The sequence below is a fragment of the Panthera onca genome, chromosome B1 (genome assembly GCF_046562875.1).
Source record: "Panthera onca isolate mPanOnc1 chromosome B1, mPanOnc1 haplotype 2, whole genome shotgun sequence".
Classification (NCBI taxonomy): Eukaryota; Metazoa; Chordata; class Mammalia; order Carnivora; family Felidae; genus Panthera; species Panthera onca.
In genome coordinates this window covers 203,934,728-203,959,817 of record NC_138342.1, presented here as the reverse complement: position 1 = coordinate 203,959,817, position 25,090 = coordinate 203,934,728, and the positions used below count along the sequence as shown (strand labels likewise).

Below are 25,090 nucleotides of genomic sequence, written 5' to 3'. Positions count from 1 at the left end.
CTGTGCGCGAGATTGGAAACCTGTTCTGCATCTGCTTGTCTGCTTTATTAAAGCCATATATAATTTTCTGACAACAGCTGTACTAAGGCATAATTCACATGCTGTAAAATTCACTCATTTCCGATCCACAGTTCACTGGATTTTGGCGTATCCACAGACTTGGCAACCATCACCAGTGTCTAATTCCAGAACATTTTCGTCACCTGCAGAACAAGTCTGGGGGCCAGTAGTAGCCGGTGCCCGCTATCCCCTCCCCAGCCCCCAGCAACCGCCAACCCGCATCCTATCTCCACAACGTAGCCTGTTTCGGGCATTTGGTACAAAAGGAATCGTGCGATACGTGGTCTTGGGTCTGGCTTCTTTCACTTTGTAAGGCTTCGAAGCCCATGTTTTAGGATACGTGAGTACTTCTTTCTTGCCAAATAAAATTCCATTGTGTAGATATACCATGCTTTATTTATCCATTTATCAACTGATGGACGTTGTGTTTTTAGATAACACTACTCTGGACAGCATGTATGTGGACATACGATTTCCGTTCTCTTGGGTGTGAGCGGGGGTGTGATGGCTGTGTCATAGAATCCCTCTTGTGTTGTGGAATCCCCAGAGTACTATCATTCTCTGTTCTGCCAGCAACGTGACCATGTTCTGATTTCTCCACATCTTTGCCAACGCTTCTATCATCTGTGTCCTTTTATCCGATGGCTGCAAACAGGTGTCTTTTTGTGGCTTGGATTTGCATTTCTCTCACGTTGAGCATCTTTTCACATGCCTACTGGACATTTGAATGTCGTGTTCGTTCAGATCTGTCTATTCGGATTCTTTGCCCATTTAACATGTTGGGTGATTTGTCTTTTTGTTATTGGGTTGTATGAACGATATAGTCTGGATACGTTTCTTGCCGGTTTGTTATTGGTGAATATTTGCTCCCATTTTGTGGATTGACTTTCACTTTCTTGGTGGTATGTTTGCAGCACAGTACTTGTGAATTTTGACAAAGCCCAGCTGACCTATTTCTCTCTTTTATAAGTTGTGCTTTTCGTTTCATACCTAAGAAAACCTTGCCCACTCCATGGTCATGAAGACCGCTCCCACACTGTATTCTGAGAGTTTATGCTAGGCCTGCGATCCACCTTGAATTAATTTTACATGTGGTGTGAGGTAGGGATCTAGCTTCATTTTTCTGCACATGCATTTCTAGTTGTCTGAGCACCATTTGTTGAAAAGACTCATCTTTTCCCTGAAAACTGTCTTGGCATCCTGGTTAAAAACCACTTATAGGGGTTTATTTTCAGGCTTAGTTTTATTCCATTGATCTACACATCCATCCTGTGTAAGGAGATGAAACCTCACCTTTGTGCTTGAACATCACAGACGCTTTAGGCATGTGGGGTGGGCTGTACTGTGTTCAGTTCAGGGTCAGGGGCCCACCTGCCTGGGTGATGTTTCCACTAGAAACTGTAGGTCTGGTTGTCCTGCTCCCTAAGGGTCAAGTTCTTCATCTACAAAGTAAAATGCACTTAAAAGAGTAGGCATGGTGTTAAGTGAGGAGTTGTACGTCGTGTGTGCAAATTGCTCAGAATGTGCCTACTGCGTGTTACTTGATTCTTCACGTGAGGTCATCATCTCTGCCTTATAAAGCAGGACACAAAGCTCACAGAAATTAAATAGTTGTCCTGGATCATGCGGGAAGCCAAGCAGGCAGAATCTGAGTCTACTTCCACACTATTCCCTCTGTTTTGCCCTGGGCCTCTTGTTACAGTGACCGCTGACTTTGAGACCTCACGCTCGTGAGCCTTGTCTGCTTAGTTACCGTAACCCTGAGCGTGAAGGAAGAAGGGAAAGCCATGATTCTCCCTCTGAGGCAGGGCGGTGTCCCACTCTCTCTGCCGGACATGACTTTAGCCAACGGAGCACAGTGACAGACGTGCTGGGCCACGTCCATGGGGCAGCACTCTGAGACACTGTCACAGCAGCCGGGGCCCTGCCTCGGTGCTCGGTCCTGCCCGCCTTCCCTTTTGCTCTATAAGATGAGAAGCTTGAGTTACGTATTCCCCTAGGTTCTCTCTGACTTTAAAATTCAATGTGCCCGTAAATACGAGTAAGTGATTTTCACGACTGTATTGAAATGACACGAACAGACTGAAAGGTAGAAAAATAGCAACGGTGTTACTGCCTGAGTCACAATTGGAATTCAGTTTTTCAGGAAGTACATTAAACTGTAGAATATTCTGAATGAGATTGATAAGAGATTGACATAGTTCTGTGTCTGTCATTATGAAGTCCCTCCTGTTTCAGGGTAAATTCTCACAAATGTATCCTCGGGGGACGATTTTGAGCAGGATATCATCAATGATTCGTTCAAAGACTATCAAGTGTCTCTGAATTTTTATATTGTAAGGATTTTATATTCATTGTCTCTTAAATTACTGGGAAAAATTTGTAGTGACGTTGTGAGTAACGTTAAAAATTTACACGTTGAGGGGCGCCTGGGTGGCTCAGTCAGTTAAGCGTCTGACTTCAGCTCAGGTCATGATCTCACGGTTTGTGGGTTTGAGCCCCACATTGGGCTGTGTGCTGGCAGCACAGAGCCTGCTTGGGATTGATTCTCATTCTCTCTCTCTCTCTCTCTCTGCCCTTCTCCCCCCTTCACCCCCTGCAAAACAAGCAAACTAACATTAAACAAAGGTAAATGTTGAATGTGAAGGCATTTTCTCCTCTGTAATTTCGTGTCTTCCCAGTTGGACGTTCTTTGCCACAGCTTCTCTGCAGCGTCCCCGGTCAGGACGCCATCAGCAAAGACGTTCGCCCATCTCTCTCTCATCACCTCACCCAATGCCACAAGAGGGTGGAACTTACCTGTCTTCTTTTATTTGTTCAAATTAAATTAACTGTGTTTGTCTCTCAGGTTATGTAAATAGTGTTTCCTTTGGGAGATACGGGATATTTAGAAAAAGCAATGAATCTGGCCTTCCCTCTCCGACCTCTCTGAAACACAGCACTGCCGATACATTGCTGCGTTCGTTCCCGCTGTGCACACAGCCACAGACACAGATGCGCGTGGACACAGGGACATGAACGGGCGTTTCTGACGCTTTCAGAAAGCAAGCTTGAGTTTTTGGAATGCATGTCATATTAACCAACTTTTAAACTGAATCATGTAAGTGTATACCTGCAAATATTTTATGTGTTCTTAGTAGCTACTTTGTATTTCATGTACAGGTAATATTTTTTTCACCCTAGTCCCTGTTCTTGATATTTAAATTGCTTTCAGTTTTTCGCTGTTCTGAGTAACAACATCTAAGAACATACTTGTGTTGAAATGCCTCACTCCTTTCTCAGAAATTCCTTTAAAGTGCAGGTTCCTGGGGACTTCTCAGCAGGTCCGCGGAGGGGATGGAAAGAGGCTTCCATTTTTATGTGCTTCTGACACACTGTGCTGCAGCCTGAGAGGTGACGGTGACACCCCTGCTTCAGAGGAAGAGGTGTCCCAGGGCGGGCGTGTGCAGCATGGCAGCCGCGGCCCCCGGAGGATGTCAGGGCTGCGCACTGCCGCACACAGGGTACCTGCTGTTCTTACAACTCTCTTCCTCCCAGAGAGTCCGGCTGCTCTGGGAATGTAGAGACAGCACTTTCAAGTGGCACTCAGCCGAAAGAAGCACTTGCCTGTGTTGTTTTGGATGCGGCCTCCTCCCCTCTTGATACGAGATTCTTTATACTCGGGGATAAGGTGGGCACGTACCACAGGCACATGCAGAGGAATCCGTGTGGTTTTCAAAGCGTAGGTGCAGGTTTTATTTGAATAAAGTCTAAGATGGCGTAATAAGAATGTTTAAGAGGACAACAGAGAATTTTAGGCTGTTGTCACACAGAGAAGCGGTTTTGGGGCCACCTCTGCTCAGGCATAGCAGGACCTCTGAGCAAGCCTGCAGCTCGCTGGGCCTTGACTTACTTCTGAACAGGGAAGACTCAGCCTGAAGGCTGTTAAAGTTTGTTTTGTCTTTATTTTTAATTTTTTTTAGTGTTCATTTATTTTTGAGAGAGAGAGAGATTGAGAGAAAACACAAGCAGGGGAGGGGCAGAGAGAGAGAGGGAGACACAGAATCTGAAGCAGGCTCCAGGCTCCCAGCTGTCAGCACAGAGCCCGATGTGGGGCTCGAACCCACGAACTGTGAGAGAGCATGACCCGAGTTTTGTGAAGTCGAACGCGTAACCTACTGAGCCCCCCACCTCCACCTGCCCGGTGCCCCAGGTGATGCTTGCTTCTTTTTTTTTAAATTTTTTTTAATGTTTATTTATTTTTGAGAGAGAGAGAGAGCGAGCTGGGGAGGGGCAGAGAGAGAGGGAGACATGGAGTCCGAAACAAGCCCCAGGCTCTGAGCTATCAGCACAGAGCCCGATGTGGGGCTCAAACTCACGGACTGTGAGATCATGACCTGAGCTGAAGTTGGATGCTTAACCAACTGAGCCACCCAGGAGCCCCGGGTTTTTTGTGTTTTAATTCTGACAAGCTTTGTTTTCATGAAAGCAAGTGAGCTTAAGCAAGTGGTTCAAAAATATATTTGTTATGTTATTTGTGCACGTGGGATGCTCACTGTTCACCTCCTACCCAAGGTAGGTGCCCCTCCCCACCCCCCGAGGAGGCAAAGGGAGAAACCAGCCCACCCCCCACCCCCAACACATATATCCTGCAAATAATGGCCGGGCCCCAGTCTCTGGAGCCTGGTGACTCAGCTTGGAGTACTTGCGTGGGGCACGGAGCTCCCGGGACATCCTAGTGAGGGCAGAGGGAGCGCTGGTCCCCTCAACCCATTGCACCTGTGTGGCTGGCTCTCCACCCCTACCCCCATGAGTCTATAGGAGAGAGTTTGTCCAGGGTGTCTGACAGGCCCCCCTGACCACCGGGGAATTCTCTCCTTTGCTTTTGTTCCCTTCTCTTCTGCCTCTCCTCCATCTCCTTTCCACACACCCAAGGACTTAGGTTGCATGAGGGGCATGCCCAATGCTGGGGGAAGTCCCCTGACCTCAAAAGAAAATAGGAGAGGGAAATCACTTTTCAGGCGACCAGGATGCCCGGCAGTGGAGGGTGTACCGTTATGGAAAGTTTGCAGGAGGGTCTCGAGGAGGGAACAGAGAGGAAGAGAGGACGGCACTGGCGGTGACCCCAGCCCAGGTGTTGTGCGGAAGGACTAACTCGGGCAGGGGCACACCCTGGAAGTAGGGTCGGAGGTCATAGGGAAGAGCCTGAAGGGTGGCAGAGGGGACTAGATGCTCTCCTGGGAGCCACCACTTGGGTGTTTAATTGGCTTGTTTGGGAGGTTTGCCTTTTCTGATTGACGGGCTCCTGGTTACTTACAGGGAGGGGCGCCCTGGTGGCCTCAGGGACATGTAATGGACTTGGAAATGTGCAATGCCAGTTTCCAAAAGGCTATTAGTATTTCTGGGAGGCGTCCTGTGAAACCCTGAGTGATGACAGGTCCAGCAGGAAACTGGAAATGCTGTAATTCATCCAATTTCTGTATTCAAACTGTGCCTTTCCCCACATGTCTGTCTGTGCAGCAAAGCAAGGAGTGCCTGGGTTAAGCAAATATGTGAACCTATTAAGAGAAATGTAAATTGACATAATCAATAAATTTGCTTGTGTTTCTTTTCATTGTAGACTTGTTATTTGATCAAGCCTCAGCTTTCTATGTGTGTATGTTTACAGACACGAGGGAACATACATAATGTATGTTGCTGTTTGCATTTTTGCAACAGCAAAGTGATGCTTTATGTTTTGTTTTGTGAGTTTGGGTTATTTGGAAAACTAAAAACAGAAACATGGATGATATGGAACCACATCACATCTGATGTGGGATCTTCTCTCTCCTGTTGACCAGCCAGTCCCTTTGGGCAAATTACTTAGTATTTTGAGACCTCAGGTTCCTCCTCTACAAAATGCCTTCATCCTACAGCTCTTGTGAGGGTCAAGGTGACATAAATGGTTCCTACATCCTCCAAACAAGCGTGATCATCAGCAGCTGTGCAAGTCTGACCTGCCCAGAGGGAGTCTGGAGGGTGAGTGCAAACGTTAAACTCTGTCCCGAAGGCCCATCGTGGATGCACACGGTCTCAGAGGAGCAGTACGCGGGGCCCTGCTGACCGAGGGCAGGCTGGTTAATGCACATGCACCGGGAGACAGGGCAGCCCCTGGGTGGAATTGTAAAGGGCACACAGCCTTTCTGTGAACATATTGGGAACTAGCCGGATGTCTCCATAGCAACCAAGGAATAACCATAGCAGGCTGGCAAGCAGCAAAAAAAATCATTACGATATTTAAGAAACTATTTAAGAAGCAAAACTTTAATTATTTTCGTTATTGTTGCCGTAGTTTCCCCTTCTTGACAGAATAGGCTCTTGTTCTATTTGTAGAAACTTGTTCCGCGAGGCTTTCAGAGCCGAGTGCTGTTGGGGTTGTATTTTCCAAAAGATGAAAAGAGTCCTTTTGAGGGATTTAACTTTTATTTGGGATTTTGTGAGTAAAGAAGTCTGTGGTTGGTGCTACAACAAATTTGGTGTTAGACTTCCATGTTTTCCTGGTTTCAGGTTTAACATTTGACTCCTGGGACCTGTTCATCATCAAAAGTGCCAACATCGGGAGCTGATAGTTTGCTGCAAAGTTGTTTCTTGGAAGGTTTCTGTATTGATTAATTTTTCTCTTTTCCCAGTTTGAACACCTACACAAGCGCCTAGAGAGACACAGAAAAACCAGAGCATAGACCTCCCCCCCCCCCTCCATGCCCGTGAGCACGTTCCCGCGCAGCGCTGACAGACCGTGTTGCTGTTTTCCTGTCTGTGTTAAATGACTGACTTCTGTTCTTAACAAGAGTGTGAGGCGTGTGGCTGGCTGCATCGTAAGGCCTTTGGGCCTTGTTTTACCGTCTCATAAGCATAGAGTTTCGGATCAATGCTATCACTCTGGTAGTCTAAGTCACCGTGTTAGAAGATGTGTTTCTGCACGTTTGTATTTTTCCAAGGAGTTCCTGAACGAATAATAAAACACACACAGTAATTTGGCCTTCCCCTCTTGGGCTGCCTGCCTAGGAATGATCGGATCATGATGACTGCTTAAATTTAAATTTTATTTAATTTATTAATTTAAATATTTTCTCCTCAGACACTAAAACTATGTAGAACATTTGGGTTTATGGTTTTGTGCTATGTTAGTTTTGTACTATTATATTTAGGGTCAAGATTTTAAAACTCTTTTGGGAACAGAGAGGAAACTCCTCCCAAGTAATCAAATGGTGAGGAAAACCCGTCTGACCTAGAAAGATTTTTCATTATCAGATATTTTGAATAATGTGTTTTGTGTCGCAAAATCACCGGAACAAAATCATACCAGTATCCTTAGCCCGTGACACCCCAACTTTCCTTCACTAAGCATTAAGCTGCACGCACGGACCTGAGCGGTGCGTTCCCACAGCCGGGCGCCCAGGCATCACGCGCTTGGAGACACAGTCACACGTGTACAAGACGCACGTGCGCTTGAGCCGTTTGTAAGGATCCGCTTCCCAAAACGTCTTACCAAGAATCCGGTCTGCAGAACATGTAGAGGGGCACTGATGGGGCTCGCTGAGGGGCTCGCGGACCAGGCCCGCCACCTGATGGGGCTCTGGCGGTCTGTGAGCACAGGGCGGCTCTCCTGGCGTCAGGGACTGATGGGGGTTTCAGGGCAGGCAGAGGACGGGTGAGCTGTCGAGGACTTCAGCTTGCTGCACTGGCAAACCAGTGTCTCTCTTTCGTTTTCAGCCGTAAGCGTGGTGATTTAGAGTCGTCTGTTCTCTCAGAGTCTCCTCTTCCCCACGTAGAATGTGACACGGCCAAGCTCTTGCACCCATGATATGTTAGGGCTTTATCTGGTTTAGTTTTCGAGTCACATAATATACTTTTCCACTTTGTACTCACTGCTAAGATTCCGTAATGCATTATTTAATAGTCCTGTTGGCAGACATTCCTGTCAAAACTCTTCCCTACGCCAAGTATTCTCCTACAACCCTTAGAAACCACCTTTTTGGTTCTCGCCTTTGGCTGGCCACCGTCCCAGTGCTCCACGAACCAACCCCAGTGTGGCTCCACTGAGGGGGTCCTGGGGGGGATGGCACCAGAGCCTCACACAATCGGCTTTGAGCCCGGATTCTCACATCCTGGGTTTAGGTGAAATACTTACTCTCCGTGGACCTAAGCTCCTTCATATTTCAAGGTCAGGGGCAAGAGCGCCGGTTGGTGCGATCCTGGTGAGCTGATAGCTGGCATCGGGGCCCTGGGGGCACATGGGCTCTGCTCTGGCCAGGAGGGAGTGTTCATCACAATGCAGTCGCTTCCTCAGGCAGCTTGTTAGAACATTAGAGGTTTTAAAAAAACTCGAATTCATGTTTTAAGAAAATCTGCCCATACTGTTTTGCGTTACAATTTTTTGATTAAGTGGCTTCAATCAAATGTGTTATGTGGAATCATTTTACAAGAGGCCCTATGGGTCACTCCTGTGAGTCTGTACATTTGAGTTTTATTTAACTCAACTACCCCCGTGCCTAAGGAGGGGACGGGGCTCTGGGGCCTCCATCTGTCCTTCCTTCTTCTGCCCACTACAGCTGTCTCTCATTATCCTTTCCTCTTGTTTAAAAAAAATTTTTTTAAATGTTTATTTATTTTAGAGAGAGAGAGAGTGCAAGCAGGGGAGGGGCAGAGAGAGAGGGAGACAGAATCTGAAGCAGGCTTCAGGCTCTGAGCTGTCAGCACAGAGCCTGACGTGGGGCTCAAACTCACGGACTGTGAGATTATGACCTGAGCTGAAGTTGGACGCTTCACCGACTGAGCCACCCAGGCACCCCATTCTGTTTTGTGTGTGTGTGTGTGTGTGTGTGTATTTATTTTTCTTGTTTTAATTTTAGGATCTTCTTGTGTCTTGATATGTACTTCAAGGAGTTATTCTTTGTTCTCCATTTGCTATAGTGCTAGCAGAGTTAAATTGGTGCTGGCGATTTAACACCCAAGAAATAACCGTGTTGTGAAGGCTATTGTTTTTTTTTCCCCCAGATAAAGAAAACGTGTTTTATAGATGCCATTAAGATGATCACTTCCTACTTATGTTACCATTTCAAAATAGATCTTGTTTCCAAGCTGGGGAAAAGAATAGCGTTTCTCCCAGTGAGCAGGACCCCCACGTGCATGACGCAGCGGCCTCCAGGTCGCTGAGCACCCTTGCCGCACCACCCCCCCCCCCCCCACCGCCGCCCCGGCTTTGATGGTGGGAGTCTTGCGAGCGTTGTGCTGGAGTTAACACTGAATTTGGAGTCCAGTGGAGCGTGGCGGACAGGCCCTCCAGAAGTACTGAGCTCTGATGGGGCCCAGCCCCCGTAGCTCAGAAATCCCTGTGCCGATGTTGGCTGTGCCGTGACGCCCGACGGTACCTAGGAGGTGAACTGTAATCCCTGACTAATCCTTTGTGCCTCCGTTTTCTACTGAAGACGACCAGAGCGTGGAGGTAAAATGTCATGGGGACAAATCCCCTTGAAGAAGCGAATGATGTGATTGTTGAAGCTGAGAACTCGTGAGCCTGGGAGCATCGTCCAGATCCCGTGAGATAAGTGGCTGCCAGAGCCGCGTCTGCACCGGGACAATGCCTTGGAGTTGTGACATTATCACTGCAGACTTTCACCTTCGGGCCTGTGCAGGTCTTCACCCGGGAGCTGCAGAGTCCCCCGTGGGCGTATGTGCGGGAAGACAGATCGAAGTCAGTGGTTTGCACTGGCAGAGCTGACTGGACAACAGGAATGAGTTACTGTTCGAACCCTCACGGGGTGATCTGGGTGGAGGTTCGTGTTAACCCAGAGGTCCCGGCTCTGCCTTTGTTTTCAGTTTGGCTGAACTGTCGTCCGTCACGACCGTTGTGTAGACAAGAGTAAATCATTGATGGCCCAGTCTTCCCTTCTGTGGACATAAGTGACGTGCCTCAAAACTCCACAGTGTCTCTGTTGTCTCCATAACTTGCTAGCCGGCCTGTGTCTCTCTCTGAAAGAAGATGAGGCATCTCTGTTCTGAATACCAGCAGAGCCCTGGGGGTGGTGGCTGGGGCCACGCACAGCACAGCCTCTGGTCTGATTGGCTCTGAGTGAGATTGGTTTGCAGACGGCTGGTGTCCTTTCATCTTCGAGAATTGTGACCATGCGGTTGATAGTAACACCAGGGGTTAACATGCACTACACAGGAAACAGAAGGAAAGATAACCTCTCACTTAATGGGGTGAAACGCAGTACTTGTGACGCTTTGCTGCTGGAGGCTGGAGAATTAGAAGAGGTACAGGCAGCCAGTCTCGCCGCTCTCCCAGTTCTGGGTCCTTGGCTCCTCGTGAGGCCTGGGGCGTAAAGCCACAGAGTGTGTGGTTGTGGAGGGAAGTCCAGGGAGGGCGTGCTCTGGGTAATTGTGGCAGTTTTGAGAGGACAGAGCTGCACACATAGCTTCTCTGTGTCCACCATCAGGGTCCCCTGGGGCCAGGGAGTGACTCTGGCCCGGGCTGCCCTGGGGCATTGGCTTAACTGACTGGCTATGGGTGTCATTCTGGTGTTTTGTTAAATCCCTCCTTTTGGAATGTAGCTGGTGCTGTCCAAGGTGGTTGGTGTTTCCTCCTAGCTAGGGAATAGGCCTGACTTCGCAAATGGACCCGTGAAGCTCGATTCATGGGTCACCTTGCCTGGGACCGGGCTTGCTGGTGAGACCGTGTTTCTGGGCCTGCTGTGCAGTGTCTGTGAGACACCAGTGCCGGAATCGGTGGTCTGTGTGGAGGAAGCCTCCCTGGCCTCCCACCTGCTGGGGGCCTGTATAGGACTGAAACACAGAGGAAGGGGCAGCATCCACCTTGTCCTGCCCCCCCCCCCCCGCCCCCCATGGCTCCCAGGCCGTCAGACTCGGGCTGACTTCTCCGTCTGCAGATGCGGTCAGTGGGGCTTCCAGGCGTCCATAACCACGTGAGCTCTTCCTGTAACAAATCTGTTCTTATCCCCACATCTCTGTCTCTCTCTGCCAGCTCTGTGTCTCTGGAGAGTGCTGGCCAACACAGGCCCCAGCCTAGCCACACGCCACAGACTGGCAGTGTGGCCCACATTAGGTTATGAAATCCAGTTGGGTCCGTGGGCACCGTTCTCCGCACGTCCGTGTGGACGGCCGTTCTCACGTCTTGGGTGGCATTGGCACAACCTGGTGGCCATGTGTGCTCCATCAAGGTGAGTCCACACTGATGGAGAGGGCATGTTAACATGGACTTTCCTAGTCCTCGTGTGCGGGGGTTCGACCTGTCCTTGACGTGGGTCTTAATGACAGTGCCTTAGTCACTTGTGACAAAGCTCGGTGTTCGGACCGTATGTAAGATCGTACGGCCTTAGACGTGGCAGTTAAGGACCCCTCCTCAGACTTGGCTGTGCCGCATGCAGGTGACCTAACACAGCTGGACACCCGTTTCCCGTGGTAACGATCCCACCTGCATCTACCCCAAAAGCGCTAATAAAGTCAGAAACTACAAATCCATTGCGGCGAGCCTTCGTTTGGCAGTCGACGGCCTCACTCAAGACAGCCTCTCCTTCTGAGGACACACACGGAGCTCCTGTCCTGTGGAGGGACTGCCACAGGGCTCCCTGTGCCCCGGGCTGGGCCCTGACCAGCCCTGAGATACCTGGGACACTCCCCTCCCGTCCTCGACCCCTATCTGCAGCTGCTTCTGGGGGCGATCTGTCACCCTGTGATGTTCCCTCCACCCCATCTCCTGTGGTCCCAGCGTTGGCCCCAAAGGCTGCCCTGCTAGCTGCCCTGGCCCTCCCACTTCAGCCTGTGGGCAGACGGCTGCTGACCCTTGATCAGTGCGCAGGCTGGGGTACCAGCCCCTGTGCATTCGAAAACCCACATACAGCTTTGACTCCTCCAAAACGTAACTACTAACATTTCACTATTGACCAGAAGCCTTGATGATAACAGCCAATGAACACGTATTTTGTGTGCTGTATATATCGTATGCTCTGTTTTCTTACGATAAAGTGAGCTAGAGAAAAGGAAATGTGATTAAGAAAATCACGTGGAAGAGAAGATACATTCACAGAGTAGAAACTTTGCGGGTGAGTGGCTGCGCAGCTCAGGCCGTGCTGTCCACAGAGCCACAGCATTTGTCTGCTTCCTCATCTGCACCACTGTCCCAGCATGTGATGTGCCCTCTGTGCGTGTCATCGGGAGTGGGCTGCAGACCCTCACCTGAGTGCCACGTGCTTCCCTGTGGTGGTGCAGGAGCTGTGGACTCGCCTCTGTAACCGGTGGGGACATAGGGGCTTGGCGGACACAGGTACAGGGACCACGGGTCACGATGATTCTGTTGGCATTAGCAGCATAAATCGCTTGTATGCAAAGGGGAGTTTTCAAAGGTGCTTACAGGCTTTGGGGGGCCAGCAAGATGGCGGGGAAGATGGCTGGACGGCCGGCAGAGCTGCTGGGACCTCTGGTGATCCAGGGGGCAGCTTCCATTGTGGCGTCCCGGGTCTGGGCTTGCAGAGTCCCCCCAGGAGATCAGCAATCAAGGCTCTGGGTCAGGAACCGGCTGCAGGGTAAACACTGGAGTGTTTTCAGGACATACGCGGCTGCCTTCATTTCCTGGGACTGCCCTAACAAAGCTGGGACTTGGGGCTGAGAACCACAGATGTTTCCTATGGGTGCATTTGAAGGCAGGGGTCACGGTGTGGGCGGCTCTGCTTCCTGCTGAGGCCCTGGGGGAGGACCAGGCTCTCCCTTCCCCTGGCTTGTCCCTTCCTCTCTGTGTCCTCTCTTCCCTAGGGAGGATGCCCACCTGCTTGCCATGGCATGTAGCATGCAGCGGATTTTTTTTTAATTTTTTTTTAACGTTTATTTATTTTTGAGACAGAGAGAGACAGAGCATGAACGGGGGAAGGTCAGAGAGAGAGGGAGACAGAATCGGAAACAGGCTCCAGGCTCTGAGCCGTCAGCACGGAGCCCGATGCGGGGCTCGAACTCACGGACTGCGAGATCGTGACCTGAGCCGAAGTCGGACGCTTAACCGACGGAGCCGCCCAGGCGCCCCTGCACAGTGGATTTTAATACACAGTGACTGGATCTCAAGATCCTTAATTACGTTTGTAGAGACGCTACTTGCAAATAAGGCCACATTCTGAGGGCCAGGTGGACGTAGATTTGGGGGACACTGTCCACCCCTCCCAGTGGTACAGGTGATGTCCCCGCAGGGTGATTCACTCTACACTTCAGTAAGCCGTGGAGGTCACCCTCTGTCTGCAGGGCTCTCCCAGCTCTGGACGCAGGCTCCAGAAACGCGCCGAGGTCAGGCCCCACGCTGCTGCTCCTTGAGGCATCCCGGCACGTTGCTGGAGCAGACTCTCGTGGGGTTCGCTTACTGGGGGTTCATTTGTTTGGGAAGGAGGCTCAGAGTCCCGATCCACTTGGGTAATCCTGTAATCCTTCTCGGCATCATGGACACCCCTGTGTTGTGGGACCCTCAGTGCTGCCTCCCAGGGGCACAGGCAGGCCCACCGCGGGCTCACTCCGTCTCCATCCCTGGAGACTTGGGTTGGGAGTTGGTCAGGACTCGTGCTGACAGAAACCCCTGGCACCCCAGGGCATCCACGCTGGCCCGTGGGACGTTTCGCAGTGATATGCTGGTGTAATTTAGTATACTTGAGGTCTTCATTCGCTAATCAGTCTTATTAACGGTGAACAGTGTGGTGCAAACCCTGTCTTCTCCCGCTGCCCTGTCCCTGTCTCCAGAGTAGTGCAGGGGGAATCTCGGGAGATTGTATCATGAAATCTGCCTGAATGCCTCCCTTACTGTCTCCACGTGGCCACTCAGCTTCGGGCATCTTCCTTTGCACTGGATTCTTGCCATCCTCTCTTTGTGGGCACACGTGATGAGGAAGCCGAAGGTTTTTATAAATAGTCTCTCAGGGGCGATTCCACACGCTCCCCGACAGCCGCTTGGCGGGGTGGGAACCCGGCTTCAGTGACATCGTCTCCGTGCATGGGTCCTGGAGGGATCTCAGCCTCCCTGGACACTACCTCTCTGGGTTTTGATCCCACCTCTGACTGGAGTTTCGGAGGGTGAGGTGTGTCCAAGCAGGACACGGTCCCGGTGCCTTAAAGGGCACCGGCCACAGGGCCCAGACCTTTGCTGCAGCGGAAAGTGCCCCATTCCTCTCTGTCGGGGGCTGTCGTGGAGGTGGGTGGAGGGGTCGTGTGACAGACAGGTGCCGGTATGCCCCCTCCCACGCCCACTCCTCCCCTCCCTGCCAGAACTGGCACTGTCCCCCGGGAGGAGGTGTCCAGAGGCACACAAGGCATTTGAGGGGAGGCTCTCCTCTCCTGCTGTAACTTTGGAGATGGGGAGCATTCCGCGTCAGGAGTAGAAGCTGCCTGGCGGACGGGCCTCCGAACGCCACGCACGCTCACGTTTATAAAGACCCGTGTCGCCAGAGCAGTGACGCTCCCTAGGAAGTTGTCCATTTATGGCTACTAGAGCAAATGATATCATCACAATAGGTGGCTCCTGTCTAAATAGGGATCATTTGTGAAATGAGATTATAGACATTTATCTGAAAAAACAGGAGATAGAGGCACCTGCTTTCTGTAATTGATATCCTGGGGGATAGCACTGCATGGAATTAAGGCGTCCATCTCCGTGGCTAATTCCGTTAGGAGCAGAGAGCCTCCCTCTGCTGCTGTGTGCCAGGCGGCCCCCACATCCACATGCAGAGCACTCCAGATCCGTGTTTTCTGTTATGCCTGAATATATGGGACATGCATTGCAACCCTAGGCCACCGTGCTGCAGTGCACTTGTCTGGCAGAGCCCTGTGGCCGGCCAGCCCCGGCTGTGACTGGCCAGGTCCTCGGACACACACTCCGTCGCCTCTGGCCTTCTCCCGTGGCGGTGATTTCGGACCTTTTCTCCAAGCACACGTCTCCCCGTTTGCTGAGAAGCCGCCTGCTGTTTGCATTTGGATGCGGCCGGCAGAGCAGCGGGAACCCTGCCTTGGTAAGTCCAGGATGACTCATTTCTTACTTTTCCTGCCTGGCTGTGTGCTTGCACGGATGTGGTAGCTCACCTCCGGGAGCGGCTCGCCTCTCCGTACTTTGCACCACGGCTTTTCACTGCCCTCCCTCCGGGCCCCGGGCTGCACCTGCCTTTATAAGTAAAATGCTCCTGTCTCTCGGCTGCCGTGCCGGCAGCAGCTGGGGACACAGTCGCTGCCATCCCGGGAGCGTCTTAATTGGCACGGAGGGTGTGGGGGAAAGGTCTCGCCCAGCAGTCCACAACTACACCGCTGTAATCCTAGAGTGCGAGTTCAGTCTCCAGTTACCCGTTATTCCTGTCGTGGCTGAGCCCCAGAGCACTTTGTAATGCAGGAACTACTCTGGTCGCCCCCGTTGATGACAGCAAGGACGCATCAGTCTCGCCGCTGCTTCAGCACCCCTTTGGGAATGAGCGAATCCAGGGACCTGTGGTTGTTAACACCCGTGCGTTCGTGTGCAAGCGAGGGGGAGAAGGAAGCCTGTGAAGACAGCTTCCTTTGTGATGCCTAGCGCAGCGAGGGTCTGTGCCGCTTACCAGCTGCATTCAACGGGCTGGAAGAGAAGGAGAGAGCTTTCCGGGAGGTGCTAGGCAGCTGCCCTGCGTGCCATGAAAACCAAAACCTCTTCAAAGGCAGGAGACTCCGGCGTTTAGTGCCGAGCAGGTAGCGGTCCCGCGTCCCCTCAGAGGTGACGGCGTTGGACCGTGGTGGGAATTGCTGAGGTTTTCGAGGAGGCCCCCGGGCACGCGCTCTGACCGGGGTCCCTGCAGGCCCCTGGGCCTCCCGCCCTGACCCCCGAGGAGGCTTCGTCAGAGGGAACTTTGTAGCCAGGGGACTGTGTGCCTCGAGCGCGTTGAGTGGGCGGCTCGAGCTGTCCCCTGAGGGGGCTGCTGCTGCTTCTGTTTCCTGTCCTGCTTGGCTAGCATTTTTTTATGTGCTTTCTTTACCTTGTGCAGAAACGCGCACACCTCTAAATAGTAGGGGCCGGCTCCTTCCTAGTGAAAGAGAGCGTCCATAAAGGGTATGTTATTAACTCGGGCATTAGGCAGTAGCTGGTTTTGAAAGTTCCTCTCATAAATGACCACGACGCCTACTCTGTGGGTGTTATACTCCCTACAGAACTGAGCATGTCCACTCAGATGTTATTGGTTTGCCCACATGTAGGTGAATGTTGACTTCTTCATTCATAATTCTGCCCCCAAAGCTCAGACTTTGTGTAATGTGGAACATTTCGTGCCCTTTAATTTGTTCAGACAAGAGAACCCATCAGTGGGACTTCCCTGGCTTTGTGACTCACGCTGTACTTAGCAACAGGTAGTTGCCCAGGACCACTCGTCACTGCACGGGGGCTTTGCACGCAGGGTGGCACGCTTCCCCCGGACACAGCAAGGAAGCGGGGCTCTCACTGGCAGTGGCTGCACCGGGGGGAAGGTCTCAGTCAGGGAGAGCAGACAGCTGCCCGGGGCTGAGGAGATTGCCCAGCCTGACCCTGGCCCATCCTTGGCACTAATCCAGTAAGTTTTTGCAAGCATCGAATACCGCATTTTTAAACAACTTGCTTCAATTTATTTACGGCTAAAGCAAAAGCGAATAACCTAAAAATAAGCGATGTAGCGGTGTTCAGATTGGAAACACGTCACCGCGAGACGGACGCCCAGTTCCCTAAAGGTGACCGCATCAGATCTTCCCCAACTTGAGTGCCGTTTGGGGGTAGTGTGCTTTGGCAGAGAAGCTTTAGTTCTCCACTCCGATTTTATTAAACCAGCATCAATAACCTCAAAGCACTTTCTGTTTTCCAAAGCAATGTCACTTGTATTTCAATACTGTTTAATCTGGTAGCTTTCTTAAGTGAGTGAGTCTTTGCATTAGTGGATTAGACTGACATTCTCCAGAAAATACAGTGTCAGTGCAGCTGGGATGGGGTTGCTGCGACGCCAGCCGCATGGACGGTTCTCGGAGAACATCTCCTCTCTCCTTTCAGCCTCTGTATGCTGCAGTGGCACAAATGCCTATTAGGGGGAATAAAATGACCATGCACGCACCTGCACACATGTCCACCCACCTCACTTAGAGACCCCAGCTATGGGGCGGTAGGGGGTGAGCGCCCGGGACAGCCCTGCACGCGCCCCAGGAGGTGCGGAAAGAAGTTCTAAAGCATGCTATGGACTCACCGTCTTCGTGGTGTGTGTGGGCCTTGAGTTGAAAGTAGACACCTCCACACAGCGTGCACAACACGTACAGGGTATTTCTGAATAAACACACGTCCGCATGCTACCCGGGGCTTCCTTTCTGCACCCTCTGCATTTAAAACGCAAAGTTACCCGTTCCTGGCATCTGTGCACATAGCCAGTGCTCAGCAAGGCTTGTGTCTGAAACTCTGACTCAGGAAGTTATTTTCAAAGATACAGCAGTTGCCAGAAATTTGATCGTGGGGTCATTATCTTATTCGTGATTATTTCGGGATAATAACTGGTAGTAAAATTAGCAATCTTCATCTGACTCACCTCAGGAAAAAAGTCAACATTTCTATTTAGAGAAAACTAATTGTGAAATGGCCTTCTTGTCCACACAGGTTTGTTAAAAACGTACTGCATTCAGGGAGAGCGACGTATTCTGGCAGGAATCTTCTGTTTCTGTCATTTATCGAACTCCATGAAGCATTTTGCTTCTAAATCTGGTGGCAGGGGAGGAGGGCTTCTGGGGGTTGCAGTCCCGTGCCTTAAGAACGCTCCTCTCATTAATTACGACGTGCACGGGGGATCATGGGAAGGATTTCGAGTCTGCCTTGTCTTTATCTGATTGCCCCACAGACACTCACAGACATTTCCAGATTCAGACAGACCGCCCTCTGTCTCCACTCTGGCTCTCCTCTTAAGGACCTGATCGTTCCTACAGAGTCTTTGTTATCCGAGCCCCCAAGTGCTTTTACAGGGTTCCCCAGGGAACCCAGAGTTCTGCGCGTTTGCAGACTGTCAGCCGTCCTCCTGGCCTGAGCAAAGGGTGGCACCTTGTGGGGTTCCTTCCTGAGAACCCAGAGGGGCAGGCGGGCGGGCTCGGCTGGGGTGTCGCATCCGCCTCAAAGGCTCCCATGGGTGTTGTGAGCAGGCGGTGTTCCCCGCGGTTGCACTTACGGTCGCCCAGGGGCCCGGCTCTGTGCATTGGCTCCCTGTCAGGACGCAGTGGGGAAGGACGCACACCCCACCTCGCCTTCAGGCCGCACGTGTGGCGTGCTGTGTCCCCGCCGCTGGGAAGGCTGCAGGTCAGCTGGTTTGGGGTAGCTGCTGTCTGCAGCGGCTGCAGGGGGAGGGAGGGGACCGTCCCTGGCAGGTCCCGATCGATCGGGCGGTGGTGAGCTCTGCCCCCACATGCGCCATCCACTCTGTAACCCGTGAAACGTGCACACTTCTTTTGCTTCGACCGCACCAGCCTCTCTCGGCAGTAGCTCCGTGGTTCCGTCGCTTCTGCATCATGCCCCACGCCCCACGCCGGCCTTTGTGTGGCGGTTACGTTGGGCTCGTCACGTCTCGCCCCTTACCGTTCTGTCCTGTCCACAGCGGGTGGATGGCTCTGATGGGGCCTCTCTCTGTTGACCTTCTGGGTGTGCTTGACCACACGCCGTCTCCGTGTCCTGCCAGAGGTGTCAATCCAGACGGCCAAGACGCTCCCCTCAGTATTCTCCATGATGCAGAAGTGAGGGTTCAGGACGGGACGCCAGCTGAGAGTCAGGTCACAGCAGCCAGCTCAGCCCCGTCAGTGTGGGATTTCTGGTGAATCAGGGTTCCTCAGTTGTCACAGGCCAGCTAGCACCTTTGTCAGGGGAGGTGATGTGTGTGGGGTCCATCCTCGGGGGCACTGCGTCTCGTGGACAGGGCAGTGGGGCCATGCGTGGCTGTGGGAGGACCGTCCCGAGATGGCAAAGTCGTGCTGCGCTGTCACCCAGCTGCTAACCCACGAGTCCTGCCCACCCCTGTGCCCGTGCCCATTTTGCAGAAAAGAAAACTGAGGCCCCTTCGATCGGCCTAATGTTTTATCCCTGGGCAGCAGTAGTTCCGTCTCCGGACGCTGTGCTGGTTTGTCCCTGCTGGTGGAGGGTGGTGACGTGGGGACGGGGGGAGGCTGGTGTGGGCACGCAGGTGAGCAGAGGATGCAGAAAGCAGGGCGCATGGGGACCCTGCCCCTGCCAGGATGGCAGGAAGCCCCCCTCCCAGCACGCGCCGGCCTCCCAGACACTGTCCACACCCCCTTCCCAGCCCCCAGGCTTGTCTGTCCAGATGAGGGTCCACAAAGGACGGAGAAGAACACGGTCCGTCCTCCAGCCTGTCGGAGCTGGAGGGACCGGGGAAGGTGAGGCTAAGTGACTGTGGACTTGGAGTTTTCTTAGAGAGAATGATGGGATCAAAGTGTTGGAGAGACACCGAGCCTCATTCTCTCCTCCCTGCAGGTTTACTGTTTTCTCGCCATGGCCCTGTCTTTTGTTAAAAACACCACCGTTCGTGCATAGCGATGTGTCATATTTTGAGCCTTACATTTAGTAGGCTACTATGTACCGTAAATATGATCAATACGGGGACGACCAGCTTTCCAGTCACTGCTGCTTGGTTAGTGCCAAGTGCTGCCCGAGGGCACGGTGTGTGATGTGGCGCTTTTGGTATTTACGTAGGATTGAGTGGGAGCCCACCAGCATTCAGGGAAGACGTGACCTTGGCTGGGCGGCCTCTTTGCCAGACTGACCTCCCACCTCATATGCAAACACACACACACATGCACACACACGTACACACGCCTCATGCCCACATGTAAACACACACACTCAGTGCACACACACATACCTCACATCCATATGCACACACACACACACACACACACACCTCACATGCACACACACACCTCACCTGTACCCAAACATGCACACATCTGACATGCACACGTACACACACGCCTCACATGTACACACACACATGCACATGCACACACCTCATATCCACACACACGTGCATGCATACCTCACATGTACACACACATATTCACATGCACACACACACAGTTGTAGCCGTGGGAAGGAGGCAAGGGTTTTCAAGTCAAAGTACAATAGACACACATTTAGTTTTGCAGAGGTTTTCTTCTTGTACTTGATAATGTGTCTTTCTGACCCTGTGCGTGTTCCGGTACTCTTTGCAAATCCAGAAGCTTCTTCCTAAAATCACTTCATGTCATGAGCTGGTTCATGTCTCGCCTCTGCACCCAGACAGATTGGTAAACCACACAGTCCTTCCCTCGGCCTTCCTGCTGGATTGTGTCCTTGCTTTGGGGGAGGAGGTGACTTACTGGAGGTGGTTTTAGGGCTCCTGGGGAGAGCCTCCCCTTCCTCCTTAACTGGTGGTAGATTCCAGGGAGGAGACACAACACTGCAAAAATGGGGCTGAGAAGTCCCAGTGACGGCGGAACGAGCCCAGCCACGGGGCAGAGTGTGCTCTGCTGTGGACGAAGCCGTGTGGATTCTCCGCCAGCATGGGGGGCGATCCCTCCCCTGCCACCCACTGCTGGCAGGAACCCTGCAAATCTGCGGTGAAGACGTGGCCTTCAGGCTCGTGTCCCTGGTGAGCCGTGGAGATGGCCGGAGGGCAGGCTGAAGCTGTGCTCTGTACTCTGGCTCTGGTTCCTCACACTCTGAACAAAAGTCTGGAGGAAAAGGCACAAGTCTCTTCTCTTGTTTCAATTTCCCTTCATTCACAGAAAAGGAAATGGGGGCTGGGGGAAGTTAGCCTGTAACTGTCTTCCCCCTGGCTCCCCCCGGCTGAAGTCAGGGTGAATGAACAGACGTGATCCCAGGAAGGATGGCTTTGGCCTTTCCTGCGAGGGGAACGGTTCTGCAGCTCGCGACGGGCCGGGCCGGGCGGAACCATGTGCCATCACTCCCAGGAGCCAGGACCCGCCGCTCAGTGTTGAAGTGCGCTGTCCCGGCACCAAGGACTGTGGGCACCCCTTTGCAATTCAGCTGATATTCAGAGGGTCGCCTCTAAAATCATCACAGACACTCTAGCAGACGGTGCGTTGCAGGGGAAGTCAAGGTCAGGATGTCATTCACGCGACGAGCATCCTGGTGGGTCTGCATGCGAGGCACAGTGCCTTCTCACAGGCACCGTGGGCTGGCCGTGCATGGCCTCCATTTTCCACTGCCCGTGGCCCAGCTGCACAGCAGAGGTGGAGGGGGTGAAGAGCAGTGGTCTCCAGTTCAGCTTTTGTGTGATGATACAGCTGTCATCTTCTGGGCAACCCAGCACTAACTGAACCCACCCATCACCTTCTCCTGGCGGGGGAGAGAAGCATCCACTCCTTTGCTTGAAGCCTGAAGAAATCTAACACAAATAAGTGCTCTGCTCAAGCTCCACTGCCCTTGACTTTCCCAGTGACACCCCTTCTCTGTGGGTGGGCGTGGGAGGCTCCGCCCTGCCCTCTCTGACCCACCTGCGGCTGCTTCCAGAGGCCGCAGGGCATCACGTGGGCCAAGCATGAGTCGTCCAGGATCCGATTCAGCAGAACATTTGCTCCTGGATGTGCGCAAGGCAAGAGCCCCTCAGATTCTCTTCCCCGTTAGGCTCTTTCCACAAATAGAGCCACAAGCGTCCTGTTCCCTCCTCACTGCGTCTCATTTTCCTGTTCCTCTTATTCCACCTCCTTTTGCACCTATTCCAATTTTAAAATTCATCCCCCTTTAAAGAACTTTGAATATTTCCCAGCCTTCTAGGACAGTGTGTGGCATACAGGTTCCAGGTGTGTGCGTGTGCGTGTACTTTAGATACGTTTTCCTTATTCATCTTCCATATACATGCAGACTTCAGTGAGTCACCCACGTATTTAACCAAGGAAGGGATTCTTCACAAAAGCAGGGTGCTCTTCTGATGTTGCTCCAGAAGCCAAATGAGGTGGCAGGCATGTGGGCACAGGGAGCTAGGTGTGGACCCGGCAGGGAGGTGTTGATTCCTGCTGGGGTGCAGGACACCCGTCCGTCTGCGCTTGCATGGGTGCTGACGGCAGGAATGGCTGCTGGGAGCCACACGGGCGGGGGGTGGGATCCTCGCGGTGCCGTGCTACCGTTCAGGTCGTGCCGTTGCTGCGGCCCAGGCAGGTGGCGCAGGTGCTCGGACTGGAGAACAGCGATGTCCAGAGGAGACAGTCCCAGGTGCCTGTTCTTGCTCCCTCCTCCTCCTCTCCATTTCCTGTGTGACCCATGTGGTGTGTGTCAGTTTTGAGAGGAAACAGCCTGCTGTGATGGTCTCCGTCCACGTCACTATTAAGCCTTCGTTGCCGTGAGTGTCCCACATGCTCTCGCCCAGTGCCCACCCGATGTACTGAAATCAACGTTTGTGTCCTCAGACGTAGGAGTGTTTTTCAAAGCTGAACTCCAGAGTCCTCGTGAATATTCAGGCTTCCCCAGGGATCGCTCCAGGACGGGCCCCAGCCTCCACCAGCTGGGCGCCCAGTGTGTCTGAGCAGGTGCGCTGATGTGACTTCTTGCCTTCCTTCGGGCAACATATCAGAGCCAACAAACGTCCTAGCCCTTGTGCTGTCTTGGAGAAGGGGATTGTCACTAACAGTGTATCGGAACACACACACGGTCTGCACCAGCAGGCTCCGGCCAGTGCAGAGAATCTTGGCTTCTGATGTTACACGTGTAAGGTGACCGACGGCGTGTGTTAGGCATGTGCCGGAGATGAAGGAAAACAGCCGCGGAAGCACCAGCAAGCTGTCTGGAAGGTGTTCTCTGCTGGCTGAGTGGCAGTGACTTCTCAGGGAATGTGCTGTTGCAGTATTAATTCAATTAGGGAGCTTCTGTGTGACACATTATGACTTTTAATCCTGTTCCATTAATTATCACTCTCCACTTGAACCTCTGAGCTCATATCATCAGGATCATCACAGAAAGACGCTTACGCTACCTAAGGAGGGAGAAGTCCACAGTTGAGGCCAATAACAAAGCCGTTATTTTGAGTTAAGGCAATACCCACTTTCAAGGTGGGTTTTCAGCCTTCCAAAACAATTCTTGAGTAGAAGCCCTAGAAAAACATCCCATATCACTTTTGTCTCCTGCCTTTGAGCTGTGTCAATTCACATTCCCTTCTAAATGTTACCATGAATATCAAAAATTCTAAAAGCCATAACGGATATTAAAAAAAATAGCCACATCATCTGCTTTATTGAATTGTGTGGAATTGTACGGTTTTGTAGCTAATGCAATCAAGAAATCATCACTTTAAAGTGTATTTCCTTCTAATGACCACGGAGATTAGGAGACCTTTGTTTATAGAAATTTCTATAATAAAAACATTTTTATGCCAGTGCTAGAATCTATAGATGGGAGTAAGTGGCTCAGAAGCAGGTGAACATTGGTCCCTGAGCTCAGAATTGAGGACCGTGCATGTGTTACGTCTCACTTTCCTAAAGATCTTTTGTTTGTTGTCCCCTCACTGTAGACAGCTTCGGTGTCTTCTTTCCTTGGAGGAGGTGGTGGGACGTGGGCCCGTGTGTGGTACCTGCAGGCCAGTTTGTGGAGTAGCTGGAACTGTTCCTCGGACAGACGGCTCCCACAAGCCTTGTGCCGACGTGGACTCCACACACGGAGTTACTAATCCTGAGAACACCAGGTTTACCTAGACCTGTTACCTTCTGTGCATGCGGAAAGGTTTCATCGTCTGCCACATCGAGCTCTAGTTATCGCCCACACAGTCACCCTTCAGGGTGAACACGAATGCACCCGGATCCATAGTTGGGATTGGCTGTCACAGGAGGCAGGAAAGGGGGCATTTTTCTGGCCTGCATTGTTCACCATTTGCCCGCAATTTGCCTGCTGAACGTCAGAAATGTGGAGTGGTAGTGGGGTGGGTGAGAGCCCCCCTCCACTTCAGGGCCAGCCCGTGGCTCCTGGCCCCATGTCCCTGTGCCTTGGCGCCCTCACCACGAGGAAACCAGGCCAAGTGTCGGCTCCCGGGACCCCCTTTGCTGGAAAGAGCTGTCCTGTTGGATCTGCTGCTGACTCCACGGGGGATGGGCAGCAGGCAGCTTTTGGGAGAGGAAGGAGAGGTTCCTGGCGCTTGTCCTTGTGGTAATCAGATGAGTAAGGCGTGGGGTGATTTTTGAGATGTCATCTGGTTCATTCTTGGGGATTAAATTGTCTTGGTCCATTTCCACCTGAGAAAGTTCAACTCTCTCTAGCAAAGGGACCTCCGCCTCCAGTGACCAATGGGTTGTCACTGGGATCCTGCGTGGACTCAGAATGGCAAAGCCACGCTCTGGTCCATTGCATGTGAGAAGCACATGGGCGACCCCCTCCCCCCCTTGGCCCTTACCCTGTGGCTGGGTGACTGGGGGCCTCAGAGGCCAAGCATATCCTTGCGGCTGTGTCATTGGACACCTGTCACTCCTCTGCTGCTCTCCACTGATGCCCTCAGACCCGAAAGACATCCTCCCTTTAGGAAAAGACCCAGGGTTTAGCAAGAAAAGGCCATGCATCCTGGTGGGCATGGCAAAGAGAGGAGTCTTTTTCAGATGAGCGGGCTATGCAAACTTTGGGGGAATTTCTGGCCTAGTTTATCAGTCAGTCACCTTGCTGAAGTGTTCGTGGGAAGGGGCACTGAAGTGGGATGTTGCACGGGAACTGCCCCGGCCGGCGTGTGTGGTGCCGCAGGTGGCCTGGGGGGCCTGCCCCTGACGCTCTGGAGGCTGGGAGCGGTTTCCAGGCGGTCTCCTCCTGCCCGGCGGAGCACATGTTCCTGTGGGTTTTGTGGCACGTGTGACCCAGCCACACGTTGTCCTTGCCCGTCCCCCTACTGTTCCATCTGGTCTCCTGTGGGGGAGGGGACAGAAGTTTGTGTAAACAGCAGGAGCTCTGCACACCAGTGGAGTCAGAGGGGCGCGTTCGAGGTAAATGAGCTCTGGGGACCTTCAGTCTTACTTTGTAAGTGCTTTTGGGAGGCAGAGGCTGGTC

At 52.3% G+C, this 25,090-nt stretch overlaps 1 protein-coding gene across 7 annotated transcripts in view; it reads left to right on the top strand.

Annotated features, from left to right (window-relative positions):
- The window catches only part of DLGAP2 (DLG associated protein 2), a 777,915-nt gene that overhangs the window by 271,130 nt on the left and 481,695 nt on the right, over window positions 1–25,090 (top strand). For 2 of the 7 annotated variants that reach the window (XM_078445209.2, XM_078445205.2), the window contains exon 1: window positions 14,645–15,071. The exons of the other annotated variants lie outside the window; for them this stretch is intronic. In XM_078445209.2, the coding sequence (XP_078301335.1) occupies window positions 15,038–15,071 (34 nt within the window). In that variant the 5' untranslated portion in view covers window positions 14,645–15,037. Of the gene's footprint in view, window positions 1–14,644; window positions 15,072–25,090 lie in introns of those variants that run through there. 7 annotated transcript variants of the gene reach the window in all.